General features: G+C 41.3%; 1 protein-coding gene across 1 annotated transcript in view; it reads left to right on the top strand.

Annotated features, from left to right (window-relative positions):
• Positions 1-270: 270 nt before the first annotated feature.
• LOC106893776 (collagen alpha-1(XV) chain-like) overlaps positions 271-22,002 on the top strand; it is a gene marked incomplete at its 3' end in the record, with an annotated part of 158,713 nt that continues 136,981 nt past the window's right edge. Inside the window, exons 1-2 of the mRNA XM_014951987.1 lie at positions 271-558; positions 709-791. Coding sequence (XP_014807473.1) covers positions 548-558; positions 709-791 — 94 coding nt within the window. The remainder of the gene's footprint in view (positions 559-708; positions 792-22,002) is intronic.

Below are 22,002 nucleotides of genomic sequence, written 5' to 3'. Positions count from 1 at the left end.
TAATCGAACAGTGACTGCTCTATCCTGCTCATATCTTAAAGCTTGCTTCTGTTCAAGTGGGGTTAAAGTGGCCAGAAAAACGTCCAATTCATATCAGAACTCATATCGTTGGCTATATGATGCTGGATGGAAGGGCGTTGGAGGTCATGTTTTATTGGTTAAGTGGAGGTTATGGGGGGGTTGGGGGGAGTTGGAGAAGCTACGCTGCTATCTGCCAGGGTCCCCAGTGGTTAGAGGCAAGGCTGGGTAGTGATGACATTGGGGTGATGCACAGCAGTAAGGGGTGTCCATCCATAAGTCAAGTAGGAAGTTTTCGGCAGCGGGTCTGACAGGGAAGTCTACGGGGAGTCAGATTTCAGAGCCGGAGCACTAAATTGCAGTGAGTCACACAGAGAGCCTGAGAGCTGCCTTTGTTCCACTTGTGTCTGAAACGTTGGAGGAGAAACAGCAGGCTCCAGTTTTTATTAACTTCTTATTTTCTTAAGCATAAAACTCATGTGCGCTGAACTTTTTCCTCACTCGAGGTCTTTCAACTGACTTTCGAAAAATGCTCTCATGGTAAGAACTCTCACTTCTAAATCTTACTTTTTCTTTTTTTTTTTTTTTTCCCTCTTGTGCTTCTGTATTACACTCTTTGGTTTCATTCTTTCCCACTCTTCACCCCCCTTTTTTTCCTTTTTTTTTTTTTTTTTGGCACACCTGCTCCAGGCACGCCTGGTGGACCTGGGACTTGCTGCTCCTGCTCTTTGGCTTGTCAATCCATGCTGGCTCAGCAGCTCAGATCATAGAAGGTAAGACTTCTCCAAATCCTGCCTATAAATTGAGAGTAAGGGTTAATTTGAAGATATGCTTTCCTAATATGGAAAGAGACTACATTCCACATCTTCGTTTTCTCTGCCGCTTACTGTTCCTCCTTTCATGTAGGGGAGCTGCTGCGAGTCAGGATCTTAAATTGCCATTCATTCTGGGAAAGGGAAAATATGTTGGGTCCCCAGCTGCAAGGCAGCCTCTCACGCCTTCTCTCTCCCAATAGTGAATTTTTTGGGGGGTGTGTCACATCAAAGAAAGGTAGCAGAGAGCAATGAGGACAGATGTGCGTGTCGCCATGGAGCGACACCTCAGGAAGGTGCCAGGCACGGTGTGACTGCAAAGGCTCTCTCAATGTGATGCTTGTTCAAGTTTACAGAGATTCCTCCTGGTAAGCGTCTGAGCACATTCTCCTTTTCAGGTCTCGTGAGTTAAATGTCTGGTTTTATGTCAGTTAAATGTTTAGTTTTACCAGCTACGGGCTATTAGTGAAAAGCCTGTAATCGCAGATCACAGGTTCTTGTAACAGAGCCAAACCCCTCAGCATCTCTGGAAGACACAGCCTCAAATTTAATTGGAGAGAGAGAACACTGATTTAAAAGTTTACATGTAATTTTGAGAAAAGTGAAAAAGCTTAAAAAATGTCATACTTTTCCATTATGGGCAATGATGCATATATCAAAAAGAGTTTTTTTTACTCTCTCATCAAAAACAGTCTGAGTTTGTTATTTAAATGACCCCTAGATAACTATGTGACAGGAGCATTAGAAATTGTTGAAGAGAAGTAGATACTGCACATGAAGACTTTAATGTCACTCAGACTGTTTGTTTTTTCCTTTTTAACTGACACTGCCATAGAATAGATGGTGCATCTCAAGAGACAAAGCTCTAGGGAACTATTTCAGTAGGAGAAAAAACCCACAGATTAGTTATCACTCACAAATGCTGTAAGTGCAGATGAGAAATATGTAACACTGTATTAATTAAGGAAACAAACTGGAACCAGCTATTAGAATGAGGGAAATGTTGCTGTATGTGTGAACAGTGACAGAAATACAATATATTACATATACACTGGAGATAAATCTGTTGCATCAGGTGAAAATATTTTTCTGGAGCTAATGAATGACAGTGCAGTGAGTGAGATCCAGACAGAAGAGAACCGAATTTTGGCACATAAAAGTTAATAAGCAGAAGCTCATTAAAACTACAAGCACAGTGATAAATTAATAAGCAGAAGCTCATTAAAACTACAAGAACTACAAGAACAAATATTTATTTGACACACAATTTCGGTTTTGGTGGATCTATGCTCATTTCTACTACCGGAAGCCTTGGTTCTTTAAATATCCTACCCTGTAAAAGTCAGATCAGAAGTCAGACGGAGGAAGGATAACCCCCACTGATACAGGACACTGCAGAATCTCACTACTGCTGCAAGGACTCCTTACTTTACCAGGAATGAAGATCAAGTGGGGTTATGCAAGTCTCCTTAGACCACTGGAGTCTTGGAGACTGTTCTGGGAACACGTTCCTGCGTGATTTTCCTAGCCTAATATTCTTCCCTACTCATTTGCCTGTTAATGCAAAAGTTCCTATTCCCAAAGTTTACTAAATTTCTTTTCCATCTGATTTTTAAGTGCCTGAGGTAATAGGGATCTCATGCTTTCTATTCCACAACATCAGACTATGTTATAAGCAGTATTTTCCTGATGCTTGGTTTAAATGTTTTCATCGCCTGAAGTCAGCTGCTGAGAGCTAGACACTCCCAGTGCTGCAAAACCATGAATGATATAAATTCTCCCTGTAGCTACTGAGGAGTGAAGAGGTATATACTTCAAATCTTTCAGTCTAACTATTGCAGAAATGAGCTCTTCTTCCTTTCCCACAGGTCCTTTTAGTAATAGAGTGCAGAGAAATAAACTGTGGATTTAAGATGAAAATGTTTGGAGTCACAGCAAGATGAATTGACCCTCTGGTATTCAGGCCTTTTGCTGCTAAAATTATGCTTTATCCAGTGTCCATCTTGTCACTGTCTCCTTAAGATCACTGCTTTCCAGGGTTCTCCAGCCTGCTGAGTATTGCTGCTCTGCTCTTCTGAGGGCTGACCTCTCCTCTGTCTCCCCACAGCACATATTTATATCTCTAAATTCCTTTTTATATAAGAGGAACTGGGAATGAGTAATTGTGGCTTTAGAGGAACAGTGCAGGTGTCTTCTGCTGTACCATTCTACAGGCTGTATGCAAAAAGAAAAAAAAAATACCTTGAGATGTTCTTCAGTTGGTTAAATAGTGTCAAGAAAGCAGCTCATGGATTAAATTATTCACTGAGGAATGGGGAAGCAGTAACTTACTTTCTACAAATCTGCAGACAAAGCAGTGACCCTCAGAGAGATTGGAGGAGAAAAGTTTGTTATCTGCACCAGTCAGACAACCTCTTCAATGAGGAATTTGCTTAGATGATGAGGGGCCTGGAGCATCTCTCTTAGGAGGAAAGGCTGAGGGACTTGGGTCTTTTTAGTCTGGAGAAGAGAAGGCTGAGGGGGGATCTGATCAATGTCTATAAATACTTAAAGGGTGGGTGTCAAGAGGATGGGGCCAGTCTTTTTTCAGCGGTGCCCAGTGACAGGACAAGGGGAAATGGGCACAAACTTCAAGAAGTTCCACCTCAACATGAGGAGGAACTTCTTTCCTGTGAGGGTGGCAGAGCCCTGGAAGAGGTTGCCCAGAGAGGTGGTGGAGACATTCCAAACCTGCTTGGACACGTTCCTGTGCAACCTGCTCTGGGTGGACCTGCTTTGGCAGGAGGGTTGGACGAGATGATCTCCAGAGGTCCCTTCTATCCCCGTATAATTCTGTGATTCTGTGGAGCGTGCAGATAAAACCAAAAGCCTCAGCAGCCCTCCAGCAGAGGGCTTGAGCTCTACCACGTCTCTGTAAGAGATATTAGAAAGATTAGTTAGAAAATTTCACTCTGTTTCCTATCAGGAAAAGGGTTTTGACCAGGTCATGTTCTTCTTGAGGAAATTGTGTAATTATGGACAGTTCCTACAGAGAAGGAGGAAACAAACTGAAAGAATGGTGGGAAATTGTAGGGGGACCATTCAGATGTCTGTCTTTGAAATTGTTCGAGAACTTCTGGGTTTTAGTTTAACATTTTAGTGAACCTGTGTGATGTTGGGGCAGTTGTTTCGGTAGAAGTGTTGCTTTCATTTCCAAGTCCTAGAATGTCTGACTACTGTTTTCATTTTAAAATGGGACAGACAACAAAAGGGAGTATTTAAAACCTTATATTTAAAACCATGAGTTACTGATTAGTGCACAGTACGAGATGAAACCCCTTCTTGATCAAAATGACAGCTGTTTAGCTTGTTAAAATGAAGTTTGATATCTGTAATGTAATTTGTAGATCAAACTATGTGTTGTGACAGAATGTAAAAAAAAAATCAAAATATTTCATTCAGTATTTTAAATTTCTGTTGCATATTCTGCAGATTGATAGGATTTGGTCACTGTTTCACCAAAACTTTTAAGAAATACTTGGATCTTGCTTTAGAGTGAAACAGAGCAGAAGTTCTGAAATCTCAGCAGTTCCTGTGAGTTAGAATTCTGAAATTTTACTAACTCTGATGGAAGGTTTTAGTCCCTTTTGCTGCTCCTATCACTGCATGTGTACAAAAAGGTAAGGAATACTATACCTTCCTCCTCTTCACCCAAATACAGTGTTATTTGAACTATGGAGAGCTTTTGCAGTTTTTCTCCCCTGTTCATGAAAGTTGCGCAAATAGAGTACCCTCTTCTGCTGGGGTTTGTGGGGGAGCATGAAAGATATGTTATATTGGTGTCTTAATAAATTACTTCATCACTTCTCCTTTGCTCAAATGACAATTAAGCATGTATCTGTACACAAAAGTGTAGTCTCTCTTATTCTGTCTGGTATTGCCTTGTGGTACATGTACTTGGCCTTTAATTACACCTGATAATGTATCTTGATTTACATTGATTAGCCTGGCTGCTTTTTCCACGTTGCTTTGCATCTTCAGCCACAAATTCAGTTAGTGAACAGAAGGTGCTCGGAACACAGTCCTGAACATCCTGGTACCAAGATTGTGGACAGAACAAAAGTCATAAAAGCTGAATGCTAACCCTGCTGAATTTTGAATGATAGAGTCCTCCCTGTGACTTGCTGTATTCTGTTGCAAAAGTCATGTTTATTCTTCCAGGCAGTTTATCTAGGCAGTTATCAGCATTTTTCAGTTCTTGGCATTCACATCAAATCATGCCTTTAAAAAAACATAGGAAAAAAAAAATGTTTACGTGTAGGTGGTTCTGCACTTTGTATTATGTTTATGTGCTCCAAAAGAAGCTTTACAAATTTCTCATTGACATCTGGGTCTTATTATTATCCGAGCTGAACAGGGCTTTCTTGCCCTAAGTAACATGCTCAGCAATAGTTTACATAAAGTAAATATTTGTCTCTTTCCTTGGCTCTCTGTACACAGAATGACTATCATTAGGCTGTTGACATAAACTTTGCACTCATGACCTGCTGAGTTTATTGGAGAAATCCTGAATTATTGACTTTCATTGGCTGTGGATCAATTGGTGTGATTCATACAAGCTGCTCGTCTGCGCTTCCCTTCACAATGAAACAACGTAATGAGTGTAAATAAATATTTATAGAATCATAGGATTGTCTAGGTTGGAAGGGATCTTTAAGATCATCTAGTCCAACCATCAACCTAACTCTGATAAAACCCATCACTAACCCATGTCTCTAAGCTCTATGGCAACCTGGGTTTTAAATCCCTCCAGGGATGGTGCCTCAACCCCTTCCCTGGGCAGCCCATTCCAAGGCTTAAGAACCCTTTCTGTGTAAAAATGTTTCCCAATCTCCAATCTGAACCTCCTCTGGCGCAACTTGAGGCCGTTTCTTCTTGTCCCATCACCTGGGACTTGGGAGAAGAGACTGACGCCTTCTTCTCTACGCCCTCCTTTCAGAAGGAGCATTTCAGAATATGCATTTAAAAACTTGTTTCTATCAAGTAATTACAGTACGTGCTTTGTTAAACGTGCACAATCGCACTGACTTATGTGGTGACAGGAATGGCTCTTTCCTAAGAGAGGACACAATTACAGCAACGCTGGTCTGTACTGTACTGTACTGACTATTTGGATATCATCAAACTGCACGGAAGTCTAAATTGAGCAAGCCACTGTGTATCTTTCAGAGGTGTCTTCAGGCTGTTAGCAGCTGTTGTGCATGTTTTTAATGTGGAGCTAAGCCTGATTTCATACTTGATAAAATGCCTTTCCGTGCAAAACACAGTTAATTTACGATAGCAAATCAGTTGGGTTCAGTCAGGGTTATCTGCATGAGTAGCTGGAGAGTGATAACACCAGTAGAACAAACCTGATTTAGAAAATTTGTTCCATTTTGTCACTTTTCTAAATGGATTCGTTTTCTCTGTAATGCCCTCTACATGCTAATTCTCTTGGCCAATAAACGACGTGTTTGCTGAGCTACTCTACTAGGCAACAGAAGATTATTTTTTTTGGCCTTTTTTGAGGCCTCAGAAGGGGAAACCAGCTGGGGTGGATATAGCATTATATTGGCTGTCTTCGTTTCCTCTCTGAAGGCATCCTGGTCACACTGGAAGCTTGCAGTAAGCATATGTTTCCATGATCTGAGTAGAACTTAAAATCTCAACTGCGCTTGTGTTTGCCACTAAATTGTGTGAAGGACCTGCTCTGCTGAGAAAGGCCGTACTGAAATACCTCCTTTCGATGTTGTTCTGGCTCAGCTCTAGACAATGCAACACAAGGAATTTCTTGATGATGAACTTTGATAAAGGCAAGTGGAGGGTGCTGCAACTGGGGAGAAATAACCCCCTGCACCAGTGCAGGTTGGGGGCTGACCTGATGGAGAGCACCTCTGAGGAGAAAGAGCTAGGAGTCCTGGTGGATAATAGGATGACCATGAGGCAGCAATGTGCCCTTGTGGGCAAGAAGACCAATCGCACCCTGGGGTGCATCAAGAAGAGTGTGACCAGCAGGTCAAGGGAGGTCATCCTGCCCCTCTGCTCTGCCCTGGTGAGGCCCCATCTGGAGCACTGTGTACAGTTCTGGGCTCCCCAGTTCAAGAAGGACAGGGAACTGCTGGAGAGGGTACAGCAGAGGGCTACAAAGAGGATCAAGGGAATGAAGCATCTCTCTTAGGAGAAAAGGCTGAGGGACTTGAGTCTTTTTAATCTGGAGAAGGGAAGGCTGAGGAGGGATCTGATCAATGTTTATAAATACTTCAAGGGTGGGTGTCAAGAGAATGGGGCCAGTCTTTTTTCAGTGGTGCCCAGTGACAGGACAAGAGGAAATAGGTACAAACTTGAACATAAGAAGTTCCATCTAAACATGAGGAGGATCTTCACTTTGAGGGTGGCAGAGCCCTGGAAGAGGCTGCCCAGAGAGGTGGTGGAGTCTCCTTCTCTGGAGACATTCAAAACCAGCTTGGACATGTTCCTGTGCAGCCTGCTCTGGGTGGCCCTGCTTTGGCAGGGGGGTTGGACCAGATGATCTCCAGAGGTCTCTTCCAACCCCATGTGATTCTGTGATTCTTGAAAGAAGTCCTAGTGGTCTCCTGTTTGGGCAGTGCCATGCCTACTCACAGACTTCCCACAGCATTGGGCTATAGCTCTGTTATTCAATTTGTGTCCTGTGCAGCAGTGGCTGTGTAAAAACTGCTCGTTCCAGGTACTTCTGATAGTACCTCGTAACAAGCATCAATTTAATTAAACTGTTTCAACCGTGATTTATTTCTCATGTGTTAAGGCCAATGCCTGATCCTGATGATCTTGTGTTCGGTACTGAATGGCCACTTGTTGCTGCAGAAGTGAACAGATGCCCAAAGAGAATGAGAAATACTGCTTTAAGCAGGAGTCATTAGCAGAATGCAGTGATTTATGCTCTGTGCATAAGCATCGCTGTGGCTTGTTTGGTTCAAGCAGGTGAACACAGGCTTTGAAATACAGGTTTCAGCTGCGAGCTGCCATTTCAATAAATGAGTAGCAGAAGGCAAGGTCTGATTGCACTACTTACGTTCGGGATATTCGAAGGGTTCAAAAGTACTTCTTTCTTATTCTAACATGTTAATTTCCAAATCAAACACTTGCTTTGGAGGCTGCCCGTCCTTTTGGCTGCGATTCCTTCCCCTTTCCTTTGGTGCGTGGGCTGTGGATTGGTTTGTTTTTTCTCATTCTGGTATCTCACATCTGATCAGATTCTTGCAGTAACCTTGCCAATTTACACAGACTGCCCTGGCCAGAAAGAGAGTGAATTGTGCAGGTCAGTGAAATCTGATTGCTTTATTTCAGATGTCACTAACGTTACCTATTGAAGAGAGCACGTCTATTTACCACCACTATTGTGCTCGTTCCAGGTACTTCTGATAGTACCTCATAACAAGCACCAATTTAGTTAAACTGTTTCAACTGTGATTTATTTCTCATGTGTTAAGGACAATGCCTGATCCTGATGATCTAGTGTTCGGTACCGAACTGCCACTTCTTGCTGCAGAAGTGAACGGCTATAGCTCTGTTATTCAATTTGTGTCCTGCGCAGCAGCCGCTGTGTACAAACTGCTCGTTCCAGGTACTTCTGATAGTACCTCATAACAAGCACCAATTTAGTTAAACTGTTTCAACTGTGATTTATTTCTCATGTGTTAAGGACAATGCCTGATCCTGATGATCTAGTGTTCGGTACCGAACTGCCACTTCTTGCTGCAGAAGTGAACGGATGCCCAAAGAGAATGAGAAATACTGCTTTAAGCAGGAGTCGTTAGCAGAACGCAGTGATTTATGCTGTGTGCATAAGCATCGCCGTGGCTTGTTTGGTTCAAGCAGGTGAACACAGACACCTGCTTTGAAATACAGGTTTCAGCTGCGAGCTGCCATTTCAATAAATGAGTAGCAGAAGGGAAGATTTGATTGCACTACTTACGTTCGGGATATTCAAAGGGTTCAAAAGTACTTATTTCTTATTCTAACATGTTAATTTCCAAATCAAACACTTGCTTTGGAGGCTGCCCGTCCTTTTGGCTGCGATTCCTTCCCCTTTCCTTTGGTGCGTGGGCTGTGGATTGGTTTGTTTTTTCTCATTCTGGTATCTCCCATTTGATCAGATTCTTGCAGTAACCTTGCCAATTTACACAGACTGCCCTGGCCAGAGAGAGAGTGAATTGTGCAGGTCAGTGAAATCTGATTGCTTTATTTCAGATGTCACTAACGTTAGCTATTGAAGAGAGGATGTCTATTTACCACCACTATTTCTAGGTCACCAAACAATCTTTTCCCCATTGGCCAACCCACATAATTACCACAGGTTTAAAAACCAACAAAATTAGGCAGCAATTTGGACTGCGGCGAATTCTATCCATGTAATCTTCCCATCTCTAGTAACTCCTGTTCCCAAACATGGGAAGTCACAGACATTGCAGAGAGCAAAGACCAGGTAGAATTCTCCCTAAGAATGAGTAAAATGGGCAAACCTTAATTTTAATGTATTTGCATATGAGGAGTGGGAAACAACAGATGTATTCAGGACACCTTCTGGTGAGAAAGCCTTGGAAAAAGCACTAGACAGGGATGAATATACCTTGCCAAATAATTGCAGCATTTTAAATGAATGTCTGTTAATGTATTTGCATATGAGGAGTGGGAAACAACAGATGTATTCAGGACACCTTCTGGTGAGAAAGCCTTGGAAAAAGCAATAGGGATGAATGTACCTTGCCAAATAATTGCAGTATTTTAAATGAATGTCTGTCTCTAGGTCACCAAACAATCTTTTCCCCATTGACCAACCCACATAATTACTGCAGGTTTAAAACCCAACAAAATTAGTCAGCAATTTGGACTGTAACTCCTGTTCCCAAACATGGGAAGTCACAGACATTGCAGAGAGCAAAGACCAGGTAGAATTCTCCCTAAGAATGAGTAAAATGGGCAAACCTTAATTTTAATGTATTTGCATATGAGGAGTGGGAAACAACAGATGTATTCAGGACACCTTCTGGTGAGAAAGCCTTGGAAAAAGCACTAGACAGGGATGAATATACCTTGCCAAATAATTGCAGCATTTTAAATGAATGTCTGTTTTACAGCCCAACCTGAGAAGAACCAGGGTCTGAACCAAGTTTTTCTGAGAGAAGCCAGGGTTTTCTGGAGGCACTCAAGCGTGTTTCATTCCAAACAGCCAATGGATGGAGGCCTGAAACTCATAATAGTGATTCAGTCATGAGATTTTAATTTGAACAGCACCTTCATTCATGGTCTTTTGCTTCATCTTCAGTACAGATGATAGAATATTAACAAGAATGGGCTTTGGCCTGTTCATTCTATGCTTGGGAATCTCCAGGCTCTTATGACTCCAGGTCTACCTCCACTGCTGCCACTGAATTCACTTTTTGTTGTCATCAGTTCCTACCATAGTAACTTAAAACTGCTCAGGTAGCATTAACTTCCAATCCTATTTGTGGCATTTCTTTCTCTGAACTGTGAAATCAGTTCCAAATACAGTCAGGATGTCTGACTCTGCTTCTTTGGAAAGCTGAATATAGCTTTTGACTTTCGTCCCACTTTTTTGGTCACCAGTGACTAAGAGTGACTAATTGCATGGACATTGCTCATTGTATTTTATACCCATTTCCCTTCCTACAGTGATGCACATTACCTAACTCAAGGAGGACAGAACCCACCTAGAAATGATTTTAATTCTGTGCTGCCTGCTAAAGAGTAAGTTGATGACTCTTGAGAGAAAAGAATATTGCTCCAAGACATGTTTCAAAGTTTCCTATAAGCACTAGCTATGTTGTGTGGATATTCTGAGTAGCCCGTAATGGGGGTTTGCTCAAAACAGTTTTGGAACATAAATCAGTGTGGCATCCAAGCTCTGATTCATCTCTCATGGTGATATTTCATATGACTTAACTCAAACAGTAAAAGGAAGCCTACAAGAGGTGGAAACTGGCTCAAGGTGGCATGGCAAAAATATAGAGATGCTCTCTGAGAGGACAGTAATGACACCAGGAAAGCCAAAACCCACGTGGAATTAAATCCAGCAAGGGATGGGAAAAGCAACAAGAAGGGCTTCTGGAAGTATACTGGCAGCAAAAAGAAAACTAGACAAAATGTGGACCTGCTGCTGAATGGGGCAAAGAAACCTGGTGATGGGGGCATGGAGACAGCCAAGTATTCTACTTAGGTAAGCTGATCAGAACAGAACAGTAGATTAGTGTTCTACTTAGGTAAGACAACACTATGTGATTTTTATGGGCTACAAAGTAAGAGATGTCAGTTTTGTCCTGGGGAACAAGAGTGGAAGAAGACCAACAGAAGCTCAAAAGTGCCTCGGAAGAAGACAGAATTACCTCACTAAAACTTAACAAACCAAACTGAAAATGCCTTCTAATGGAAATAACTGCCTGACAGCAAAGTTACCTGAACATCTCAGGTAGAATGTGGTCCCATAATTAAAAGTGATCCCTACAAACGGATTGGTTTGTTTTTTCTCATTCTGGTATCTCCCATTTGATCAGATTCTTGCAGTAACCTTGCCAATTTACACAGACTGCCCTGGCCAGAGAGAGAGTGAATTGTGCAGGTCAGTGAAATCTGATTGCTTTATTTCAGATGTCACTAACGTTAGCTATTGAAGAGAGGATGTCTATTTACCACCACTATTTCTAGGTCACCAAACAATCTTTTCCCCATTGGCCAACCCACATAATTACCACAGGTTTAAAAACCAACAAAATTAGGCAGCAATTTGGACTGCGGCGAATTCTATCCATGTAATCTTCCCATCTCTAGTAACTCCTGTTCCCAAACATGGGAAGTCACAGACATTGCAGAGAGCAACTACAAAAATGTTAAGACTTGTTGAGCCATGAGCCATGCTCATAGGAAAAATAGGCACCTAGAAAGAGCAGATCTGTTTGGGGTGGGAGAGGAACTATGTACCTTTTCTAGATGTATTACACTCTCTTGATGGTGCCAAAGAAGTTGAACAGATGACAGTATGTATCAAGTCCTTTTTTCCCCACCGTTATACACATGTACTGCATCATAAGATGTTTGATGTCTTAATTTGATAACTAACCACCATCATTGTTTCTTGAAATACATTAATTTAGAGTTGTTGCCGTTTGTCCCACAGTAAACTTCGGGCTCAGTACTGTTATGTTTCATTAGATGGTGTATCTTCAAGAGGCAAAGGGCTGTTGTGGACAACCAAAAGCAAGGTACTAGTAGCTTATTCAATTATTAGGCAGCAATGTGTATATGGTAGTCCACAAAGCAAAGCATGTAGTGGTGAAGAAAATGAGGGGAAAATTATGCATAATCTAAGGCTTTTCTAGGAATTCTCTCATATTTGGAATTCCTAACATCAGAGTATCCGTTGATCAGGCTCAATAATCCTCCTTGCTAGTCTACTGGCTGCATCACCAAGCGAGGTGTGAGGGAACAGTGTCTCTCCACAGTGTGGATCTTTATTTCTGCCATCCCACTTCGGTTAACTGCATACTAACTTAATACACTGCATCACTTCTGTGAATATGATGCTTTTTTTGTTCTCAGAACAAAATTGTTGGTTGCCAAACCAACGTAGCCCTTGACTTGGTAGGAGGAACCACTCATCTACGATGAGTATTCCACGGTAGTACTGTGTGTGTATGAATGTAACCCTTTCCTGCTATTCACTGTGAAAAACAAGCAACCATTTCATCCTTTTCCGACCGGCTGTGAACGTGGTTTGACACACGTGGTTTGATTTTTCCTCTTCTGCCTTCATTTTTTCTTTCAGATGCAATTACGGGAAAGGTATATGACACGTGAGTTTTCTCAGCTGAAACAAATCTGGCTGTTGATCAAAATAGCCTATCAGTTATCATAGTGAAATGGTATCAGTGTAAAAACATTTCTCTGAAAGCTTTGAATTTTTAATTCGTGTATAATTGCCTTTCTTTTTAACAAACGATTCTTTACTGAATTCAAAATACTGCTAAGGTGGCCTTATTCTACAATCAAGGCCTCGATTCTACATGTATCTTTCTTGCTGTGATCTTTTTTTGTGGTGTTTTTTTTTTTTCCTGATCCACTTATAGTGAAACATATATTTACCAGATGTAAATCTGACAAACAAATACCACATGGCAATTTCCTGGCTCACAGATATGATGAATGGTGGGATGGAGTATAAAAACTGAAGATGCTTAAAATTTAAAGGATGCATTTTCAGTGGAAAAAATTAATTCCACTCCTGGGTAAGGTGATGATGTGGACCCCATCATCACTACGTGGGTGGTAGAGTAGACAACAGAGTCAGACTCTTCTCAGAGGATAAAACAGAGCAAAAGGACAAATAAGAGTCCAAAGTTGCAACAAAGGAAATTTTGATTGGATAGGTAGAAAGAATTTATTCACCATGACAGTGGTTAAGCTCTGAAAGAGGTTGCTGGGAGAGGTTGTGAGATCTCCATCCTTGCAGGTGTCCTAAGCTTGACTAGAAAAGGCTCTACATAATCTGGTTCTTCAGGTTATCCCTGTACTGAGCAGCAGAATGGACTAGAGCACCTTCAGAAGGCCCTTCTAAACTATTTTTTCTGTGATTTTAAGTAGGGAACTTAAGGTTGGACTTTACATACTTCATTCCTTTGTGAGTCTGGTTGTCAGTGACTTGCCCATGACCACAGAAAATGGCAGTTAAAGACCAGGAGAGTGAGTATAGGTAAAGATAGAAGACCTGGACCATGCTTGGCTCTCTTAATCCACTGCTGTTTCAGAATAAATTAGAGAGCTGATAGGCTGCTAACACTCCTTTCCACCTTACATATTTGTCTAAAGATTAAATTAGAGAGCTGATAGGCTGCTAACACTAATTCAGCCATCAGTTACATTAAACCCAATATTTGCATGGAATCAAATGCTTCCTTTCCACCTTATATATTTGTCTAAAGACGGGTCAAAAAATGTACCCTGCTCCCTATTCCTGTTTCTCTTTTCCCTCTTCCCTTTTCCCTTCCCTCTTTTCCCTTTTCTGTTCTCCCTTACCCCTTACCCCTTATCCCTTTCCTTTCTCCTCCTTCCTTTCCTTTTCCACTTCCCCTTCTCATTTGGTTTTGTTTTGAAGTTCTGTAAAATCCTTTCTGGCAAAACAAAAGATAAACGGAGCAGAACACAGGAAAATATTACTGTAACCCTCTGACTTTCCATCTTGCCTCATGGTCCCGCTGACCATGGGGCTGAGTAAACAATGCTCTTCTCCTTCCTTCTTCGGGGGCGGAGGTGAAGGGCTTTTGAAATGTTAAGTGCTTTCTTGTTCTCTGTCCTTTCAGGGACTCGTGGTCAGGCGTACCACATATGGACCACAAACTCTGTGGTCCAATCTTCTCTGCAGCTGGTTGCACTCTCCCTCAGAAAGACCCTATCGCAGTGACTATAGTAGTATTAAACAACCCATGGGGAGGGAGGCCTTTGGGCATGTGCTTATTATAATATCTCATACCTAATCCATCAATCTGCCCCAGAAGGACTTAGTAACCTCCTCACTTGTCTGTTCATCTTATTTATTGTTTCATGATGGACTCTATTTTCTGCTCGGCAGCACGTTGCTGAGCAATCCTCATACACGTAAAACATCCTCCTCTTTCCATTCTGGCAGAGAAATGGGGAGGCCAGCACCCTAAGAATGGGGAAGTGGAGCAGCCTCTTTTCATTAGAGTAAGCCTCAAATCACAACTTAATTTAAAAGTGAAATCCAGCATAGGAATCACGAAGCCATGAGGAACCACAGCGTACCCCATAAGCAGCTGACGTACGCGCTAGCACCCACAGAAGCCCATGAAAGTCTTCTCAGTGACTTCAGTAGGCTTTGCATTATGCACATCCTGTAGCTCAATTCCCAACCATTCAATCAAAATTCCATGAAATAACAACTTTAGCTGTTTGGGACAGAGGCTGAATGCACCTCTGCATTAATAGGAGCAAACCTGTGACTACAGTGATGATGCTAGCTCCTGGATTATTGTCCTTCTATTACTGCCCAAGTTAAACTCTCTATATAAAAAGTGAAGTCTCTGATTTCAAGGAATATTTCTCAAAAAAACAGCCAAGCAGGTCCTGAGCACGGAAAAATGTCTAAAGGCAGAAAATGAAAAACTGTGAGCCAAAATGATATCACTATTATTAATGTTATTAATCACACATATTAATGATATCGCTAGTATGATCAATGAAGTACATGAGATCAATTCTGGATGTTCCATTTACATGTATTTTCATTTTGGCAATACAGAAGAGTATGGAGGAGAATTTCCCCTCTGTCTAACTCCAAGAAATAATTTGTTACCTGGAATTAACTATTTCAACGTGCTCTTATTCTGCCAGATATGTTTACCCGAAATGTACAGAAACTAGTTCAGACCCAGAGGACTCTGTCCTACGTGGGCCAGACTCCTAAAATATCACTTTTGGTGACTTTGTGAGCTATGTTAAGATTTATTGTTCTGATTCTGTGTTATTCCTGCTAAATACATGTGCATATGTCATAGAAAATAGACAGCACTTTAAGATAATCACTGAATACTATGAAAGGTTCCCATCCTGCCATATTTATGTGCATTTTAAACTGAAAGCAGGCAAGAAGTCCTTGCTGAAAGTGGGGCTTATTAAGCTGCTAGAAGTTAATTGCATGCATAAGTCATTGAAAGATCAGGGCTTGAATAAACACAGAAGAGTATGTGGGAAGATTAAGAAAACAAACACACATTTCTTCCCTTAGTTACCACAAACTCACAAAATGCAACCAAATCTATCACAGGTGTACACACATTGTCTATACTACTTTCTCCTAATTTTAACTCAGAAGTAAATACACGTGCACTGCTCAAACCAGAAATCAATCACTGCTGGAAAAAGACTCGTGCCTGTCTTAGTTGGGATATAAATCACTAGTAAATTCTTATGTATGTCCTCATTATGTAAATATTTACAACTATATGACCTTACAAAGAATTACTTGGCAGAATTCTGTCTTTGGAGACTAAGAACCACTTGCTTTGTGGTATTATATTAATCTGATAGCACATTTCCTGTTTTTCTAGATATAAGAAAATTTTGACATGAATCAGGTTTTTTTTTCATTCATAGCTTTTCTTCACTTAGAAGCCATTTCATGAATGTGTTCTAAATATATACTCAGGAAGATGCTACTGTAATTCTTATTTTCTTGATAGCAGGTATAGACTGCCAGTGAGCATCAAAGGCAGGCTGCTCTGTGGAGGTCATGGAGCTGGAATAGAATCATAGGATTGTCTAAGTTGGAAGGGACCTTTAAGATCATCTAGTCCAATCATCAACCTAATGCTGATAAAAAACCATCACTAAACCATGTCTCTAAGCACTATGTCAACCCATCTTTTGAACACCTCCAGGGATGGGGCCTCAACCCCTTCCCTGGGCAGCCCATTCCAAGGTTTAAGAACCCTTTCCATGTCAACATTGTTCCTAATCTCCAATCTGAACCTCCCCTGGTGCAACTTGAGGCCATTTCCTCTTGTCCCATCTCCTGTGACTTGGGAGAAGAGACCAACCCTTGCCTCTCTACAGCCTCCTTTCAGGAAGCCAACCACCTCAGCAAGTGACCTTGCCAGCAAGGCCACAGTTCCAGAGTAGCAAAGCCAAACGAGCAGAGCATGTCTGTTGATGGCAACCAAGTTCAGCCAAGAGTCCAAATCACTGCACAAGTCCACAGTGATGAGGAAAGTCCAATGTCAAGTCAGGAATTCAAGTCTGTGGGTGTTCCAGAGTAGCAAAGCCAAACGAGCAGAGCACGTCTTGTTGATGGCAACCAAGTTCAGCCAAGAGTCCAAATCACTGCACAAGTCCACAGTGATGAGGAAGGTCCAATGTCAAGCCAGGAATTCAAGTCTGTGGGTAAAGGTCTGGGTCTAGATCAGCAGGACACGTGGCTAGATAAAGACACCGCTGCATTGGAGCTGCAGCACAGCACAGGCAGGGACCAAAGGCAAGATCCTCAATTGGAAGGCCAAAGGGAGTGAGAGGAGCCCCTGCTGTGGCTCCTTAGCACTGTTTTTGAAGGGGATGTTAAATGTGTAAGACCTACCAGTGCCACAGAACAGTAATATCTTTGTCCCTGCTCTGGAAATGAACCTCTTTGTAACTGAGGTGTCTTCAGATTTTAATGTATGATAGAGAGCACTGTCTTGGTTACCTGCCTGGCTGCAGAACAGTGAGTAGCTCCTCCTGGCTTTTACTGCTGCTGAAGTGGTTACACCACAGGTAATGTGGTTACCTTTTCCTCTCAGAGAATCATATATACATCACATGATACTTTTGATCCAGGCTTTCACTTCAAGGATGGAGCCTTATCATTCACTTGTGCATATCAGATGACTTTGTGGCACACAAGCAATGGTGCAACCACCGCTGTGCCAGCAGCTGTTCTCATCAGATAGAACATGGCAGAACGGTAGGAATCCAAGCCCCGATGGATGGTCCTGCTGTGATAGCCCCGGTGCCATCGTGCCATTTGAGCTTTGTCCCCCCCCAGGGTATAGAGGTAGGGGTGCAAGGCTTTGTGGTCCAGAGCAGAGCCCCACGGCAGTGTGGGCATTGTGTGATTTGGAGATTGAAAAGCTTAGAGATGTCACCATGCAAACCTCCTTCATTTCAGCTTGTATTGCAGGTACACCAGAAGTTGCTCTGTCACTGATGATGATGATGATGGATTCTTTCTGGGTCCTGGGTTTCCTTGCTCCATCCTATTTTTACTGGTTTACTTACACACTGAGGAAAAATGTGCCCATTTCCCCAAACTGAGAACCAGATATTCTCTGGATTTTCAATGACATTTTAACCATTGACGTAAAAATCAATAATTGATGTGATACCTAATATAATGACTACCAATAAGAAAACCCAGTGAGAGTCATGTGGGGCACATCATGATTTTGGGGCGGCATAGCTTACACTTAGATACATGATATTTTGTCCAGAGAAAACCATGTTGTCTTCCTATGAGCAATGATTTGGTTTTAGCTTTGCTGCCTCACGTCTGTTATGTTAATATGGCCAACAGAAGAAGTTTGAGAGGTGGCGTGTGCTTCTTGAGAACCTCTTTCCTTGGCAGACAATACAAAAAGAGGAGGTTGATGTTTTCTTTACTGCGTCTGACAAAACCCAGCAGCCTCGTAGCTGCAAGTCGTGAAGTATTTCAGTGAGGAGTTTTATCTGTGTTCGTGGTGTCTTTATTTCATGCCAAGGGGCTGACAAAGTCCGTGTTAACTGCCATTTATTATCCTGCAGCCTAAGAATTGCACACAGGAGTGTCCAGATTGTTCAGAGAGAAATTGTTATTTATAACCTCTTCCAGCCTGCTCTTTCTCTCATTCGAAGCATTTTATGCTACAGCCAGCTGTTCAAACATATAGCTGTACATATGTAGAACTTTGACACTTTACTTTCAAGCCCTGATCATTTCAAAAGAAACCACCCTCCCCTTTCTGAACTCAGTATTGGTACTGGCTCCCCCCAGCCTCCATGATTATTTTGAATTCCAACCAGCTGAATGTAGTTTTTCATTACTTGAATGTAACTCTTCTCAAGAAAAGTTAATTGCAATGCATTGTTTAGAGACAGGAACTTTATTTTCTTAGACATTCCTGTAACATCTCTGACCCCTGGCTATAAATCAGCACGTTTGTGTGTGTGTGGGTGTGCTCTGTGCACCCAGAGTAAAGGCAGACAAGTGTGATGCAGAGAGAGCAGCAGTTGATCTACAGATAGTAATGAAGGAAAACTATTAATGAAGGAAAACTACAGATATTAATGAAGGAAAAATGTCAACTTTGAATAACTTTTGGTTGTAGCAGATGACTTCCACTTACTACTAAAGGAAATGAACTTTTTTGTGATAGTGGCTTACTTCTCCCACTCACCTACATCAACATTCGTTCAGGTGAACTGACTGTTAAAATAAAGTCAAGAGCTAGGAAGGACATCTTTTTAAAATTCTGGAAGAAATACAGCTCTTGTTCCTCCAGAGACAAGCTGACCAGAAAAAACATGCAAGGATTTTGCAAGGGTTTAGGTTTCCCTATGGGCGGGCAGTCTATTCTCTAATTGCTTATTTCAGATTTTTTGGGTACCTGCCATCACTGAAGACTGGAGCAAATAGAGGTCTTGTGAGATAGGAAGTGGGTGTCCCCTTTGTTGGCAACAGGGCATGACTCCTGGTGTATGGAAAAAAGTTGCTGCTTGCTGAGGCTGTGGTAGTTGTTTTATTTACCTCTTTATATTGCAGACCAAATTGGATCTAATTACTGCTGGATATATCCATACATTTGAAGTTACGCCAAGGCCAAGGCAGACCTGCTATGACTATACATAGATTTTTTTTTTTAGCTTATACCTTTGCCTTCCTTGAAAGGGCTTACATTTGCTTTGCTTACAAGTTTCATTCTGGAAAGAGTGCAGCAACAGCTTTCTATAGATTGAGTCATTACTCCAGACAAAAGTCAGCATTTGCATTCCTTAGGCAATTCTAACATACTCGTAAAAATAATAATGGCAATATGTTGGATTTTTTAAAATGTAAGGTGAAACTTGGAAATTTTCTCAACGTTCCCTCACTTTCCTCACTAAATTCTGAAATGTTACAGGCCTTGGAAATCTATTCTAACATCTCCCAGTTCAGTGGTGGTTCCTGAGAGTCAAACCCCCAGAGGGGCCACCAGCCATAGAGGTCCCACGATGTGAGATGCCCATAGCATTTAATTCAGGTCCTCTAGGAATGCTGGCTCAAAGGCATGGAAGACAGCAAGACCTCTTGAGGTTTTCATGCTCCCTGCTTTGAAGGCAAGGTTAGTACAGGGGTCTAAGTGGGACTTCTGTGAGCTTGTTACTGTAAAGTTGTCGTATAGGATTCTTTTGCTAATTTAACATAAATTTAGCTGGAAAATAAAAATGTCCGTTGGCAGGAACAATGAGGATATCACCATGTAACAGAGGAAAACTATCATTTTCTTAAAAGGACTAGGATGCTCATTAGATGTCTGGGTGAACTGAAAGAATCAGTTACAGTTTTATGTTTAGCATCCCATTTTACATAGCACGTCAGGACTGTCAAAAGCATGCCCGTGTTTTGGCAGAAGTTCATCGACACTGACATGTTTTCTAAAAATCTTTAATCAGTGGGTTTTTTTTGAAAATTCGCTTTATTGGAAAGTTCCTTCTCACATCAATTAGGAAAAAAAAATCAGAGCTATGTACCTGAATAGCAGGAGTATTTACTACTAGATAAGATATTTACTGCTAGATAAGAAAATTCAGGCAAGCTGAATGCTAAAATGAATACAAACCACTGGAAAACTGGGACCAGAGGGACTGAAATCTTTGCTGTTTTCTGCTAGCTTGGATCCTAACCACCACGGTGTGGTAAGGCCACAGCAGCATCACGAAGACCCAGAGCAGCCTTGAAAATGGAAATGGCACAGAGAAAAGAGTAAGGGCAAATGGAATGTACTGAATCTTCTCAACATTCTTTTCAACATTAGTGACTGGGAAATGATCAAGCTGCTGTAGTATATGATTAATGAGTGGTTCAGTCACTCTGTGCTTGAGTTTCACAGAATCATAGAATTGTCTAGGTTGGAAGGGACCTTTCAGATCATCCAGTCCATCCATCAACCTAACTCTGATCAAAAACCATCACTAAACCATGTCTCTAAGCACTATGTCAACCCGTCATTTAAATACCTCCAGGCATGAAATGAGTTGGAAATGTTCAGCAGACAATGGGGTGAAGTCAACACATTTGGGTCAAGACACCAAAAGATGGCTTCACTGCACAGAAATTAGGAGCTGATCTGCATAATTCTGAATGATTTATAAAAATTGCTATGAATTCCACAGATAAATATGGATTTCCTAGTGTACTGAACACATACAAATTTTTGAATACATTATTTTTTTTTAAATGGCTAGGGACCTTATAAGAACTGTTGGTATTGAAAAGACTTTTACAGAAGTCCTAAATCACAGAAATGCGTATTCAACAACTTTTTTGGAGAGACTGTGAATTTGGTGCAAAATTTTGTTTTCAGAAGTGCTGATAAAAGTTTGGCCCTTGAGGAAGAAAGAAGAAGAAAAAAATGCCTTAAATAGCAGACTTTGTAAATACCTGAGGGATGGGTGCTGACATTCACTCTGGTGTATCTCACGAAGGTAAACGATTGCTAAGAAGTTTTGCAATACCTTTGCTAGGCTCACTGCTTGCTTTTTGAAAATAACACACGCTTCAAATGCAAAAGTAGACTGAGTATTAGAATTCCAATACTTGTTTGGGATAATACTTTGCAATGTTTTCAGCAAGATTCTGCAGGACTTCTAGGAGTCAGTAGTTTAGGTACATGTATTACAGAATTTCTTTCTGTTACTTTTACTTCATTTGTCTTTTTCCTTCCCATTCTCCCCTTGCTGCCTTGAATACTGTCACAAGGACTTAAACTTTTTGAGCTCTTGGGAAACTTTTACAAAGAATTTGCTTTGCCGTGTGCTCATTTTTATGTTTGCTGGTACAGGTGACAGAGGAAATATAAATTCTGAGGCTTTTGAGATTGTATTTCTCCAAGATTATTTCTGGTATTTATTGCATATCAGCAAAAAGCCTCATATCATTTAGTAAAGTTAACATAGGAAAGCTGATTGTTAGAAATGTTGCAGATAACAAGATAAAGGAAAAATTTTACTCCACAGTCCTTCTTGAATAATGCTATTTGTGAAAGACTAACAGAAATGCTATTAGTGTCTGTCATGATTTGCTTCTGCAAAGCGTTCTGGACTGTATCATCCAGACTGCTGTTAGTATTTACAGCCATATCCAGCATGTTAATTATCAACAAAGCCTCCCTGCCGCATGGAAAATATTTTTCATTATATGATCCATTCCATAGCGTATAGGATCAGCGATGATGTAAAAGTCTGGTTTCCTACTGGTTGCAGTCAGGTCAAAGAATATACAAGAACTTGATAAATCAGTCCTGTAAGAAAGGCAGTAACAGATGGCTCTGCTATTACCCTGTATCACAGAGCTGGACAAACCTGGCTGTGTCTAAGAAAC

Source organism: Calidris pugnax, unplaced genomic scaffold, assembly GCF_001431845.1.
Source record: "Calidris pugnax isolate Ruff unplaced genomic scaffold, ASM143184v1 scaffold224, whole genome shotgun sequence".
NCBI lineage: Eukaryota > Metazoa > Chordata > Aves > Charadriiformes > Scolopacidae > Calidris > Calidris pugnax.
Note: the sequence above shows the minus strand (reverse complement) of the source record. Positions and strands in the feature narration are given on the sequence as shown.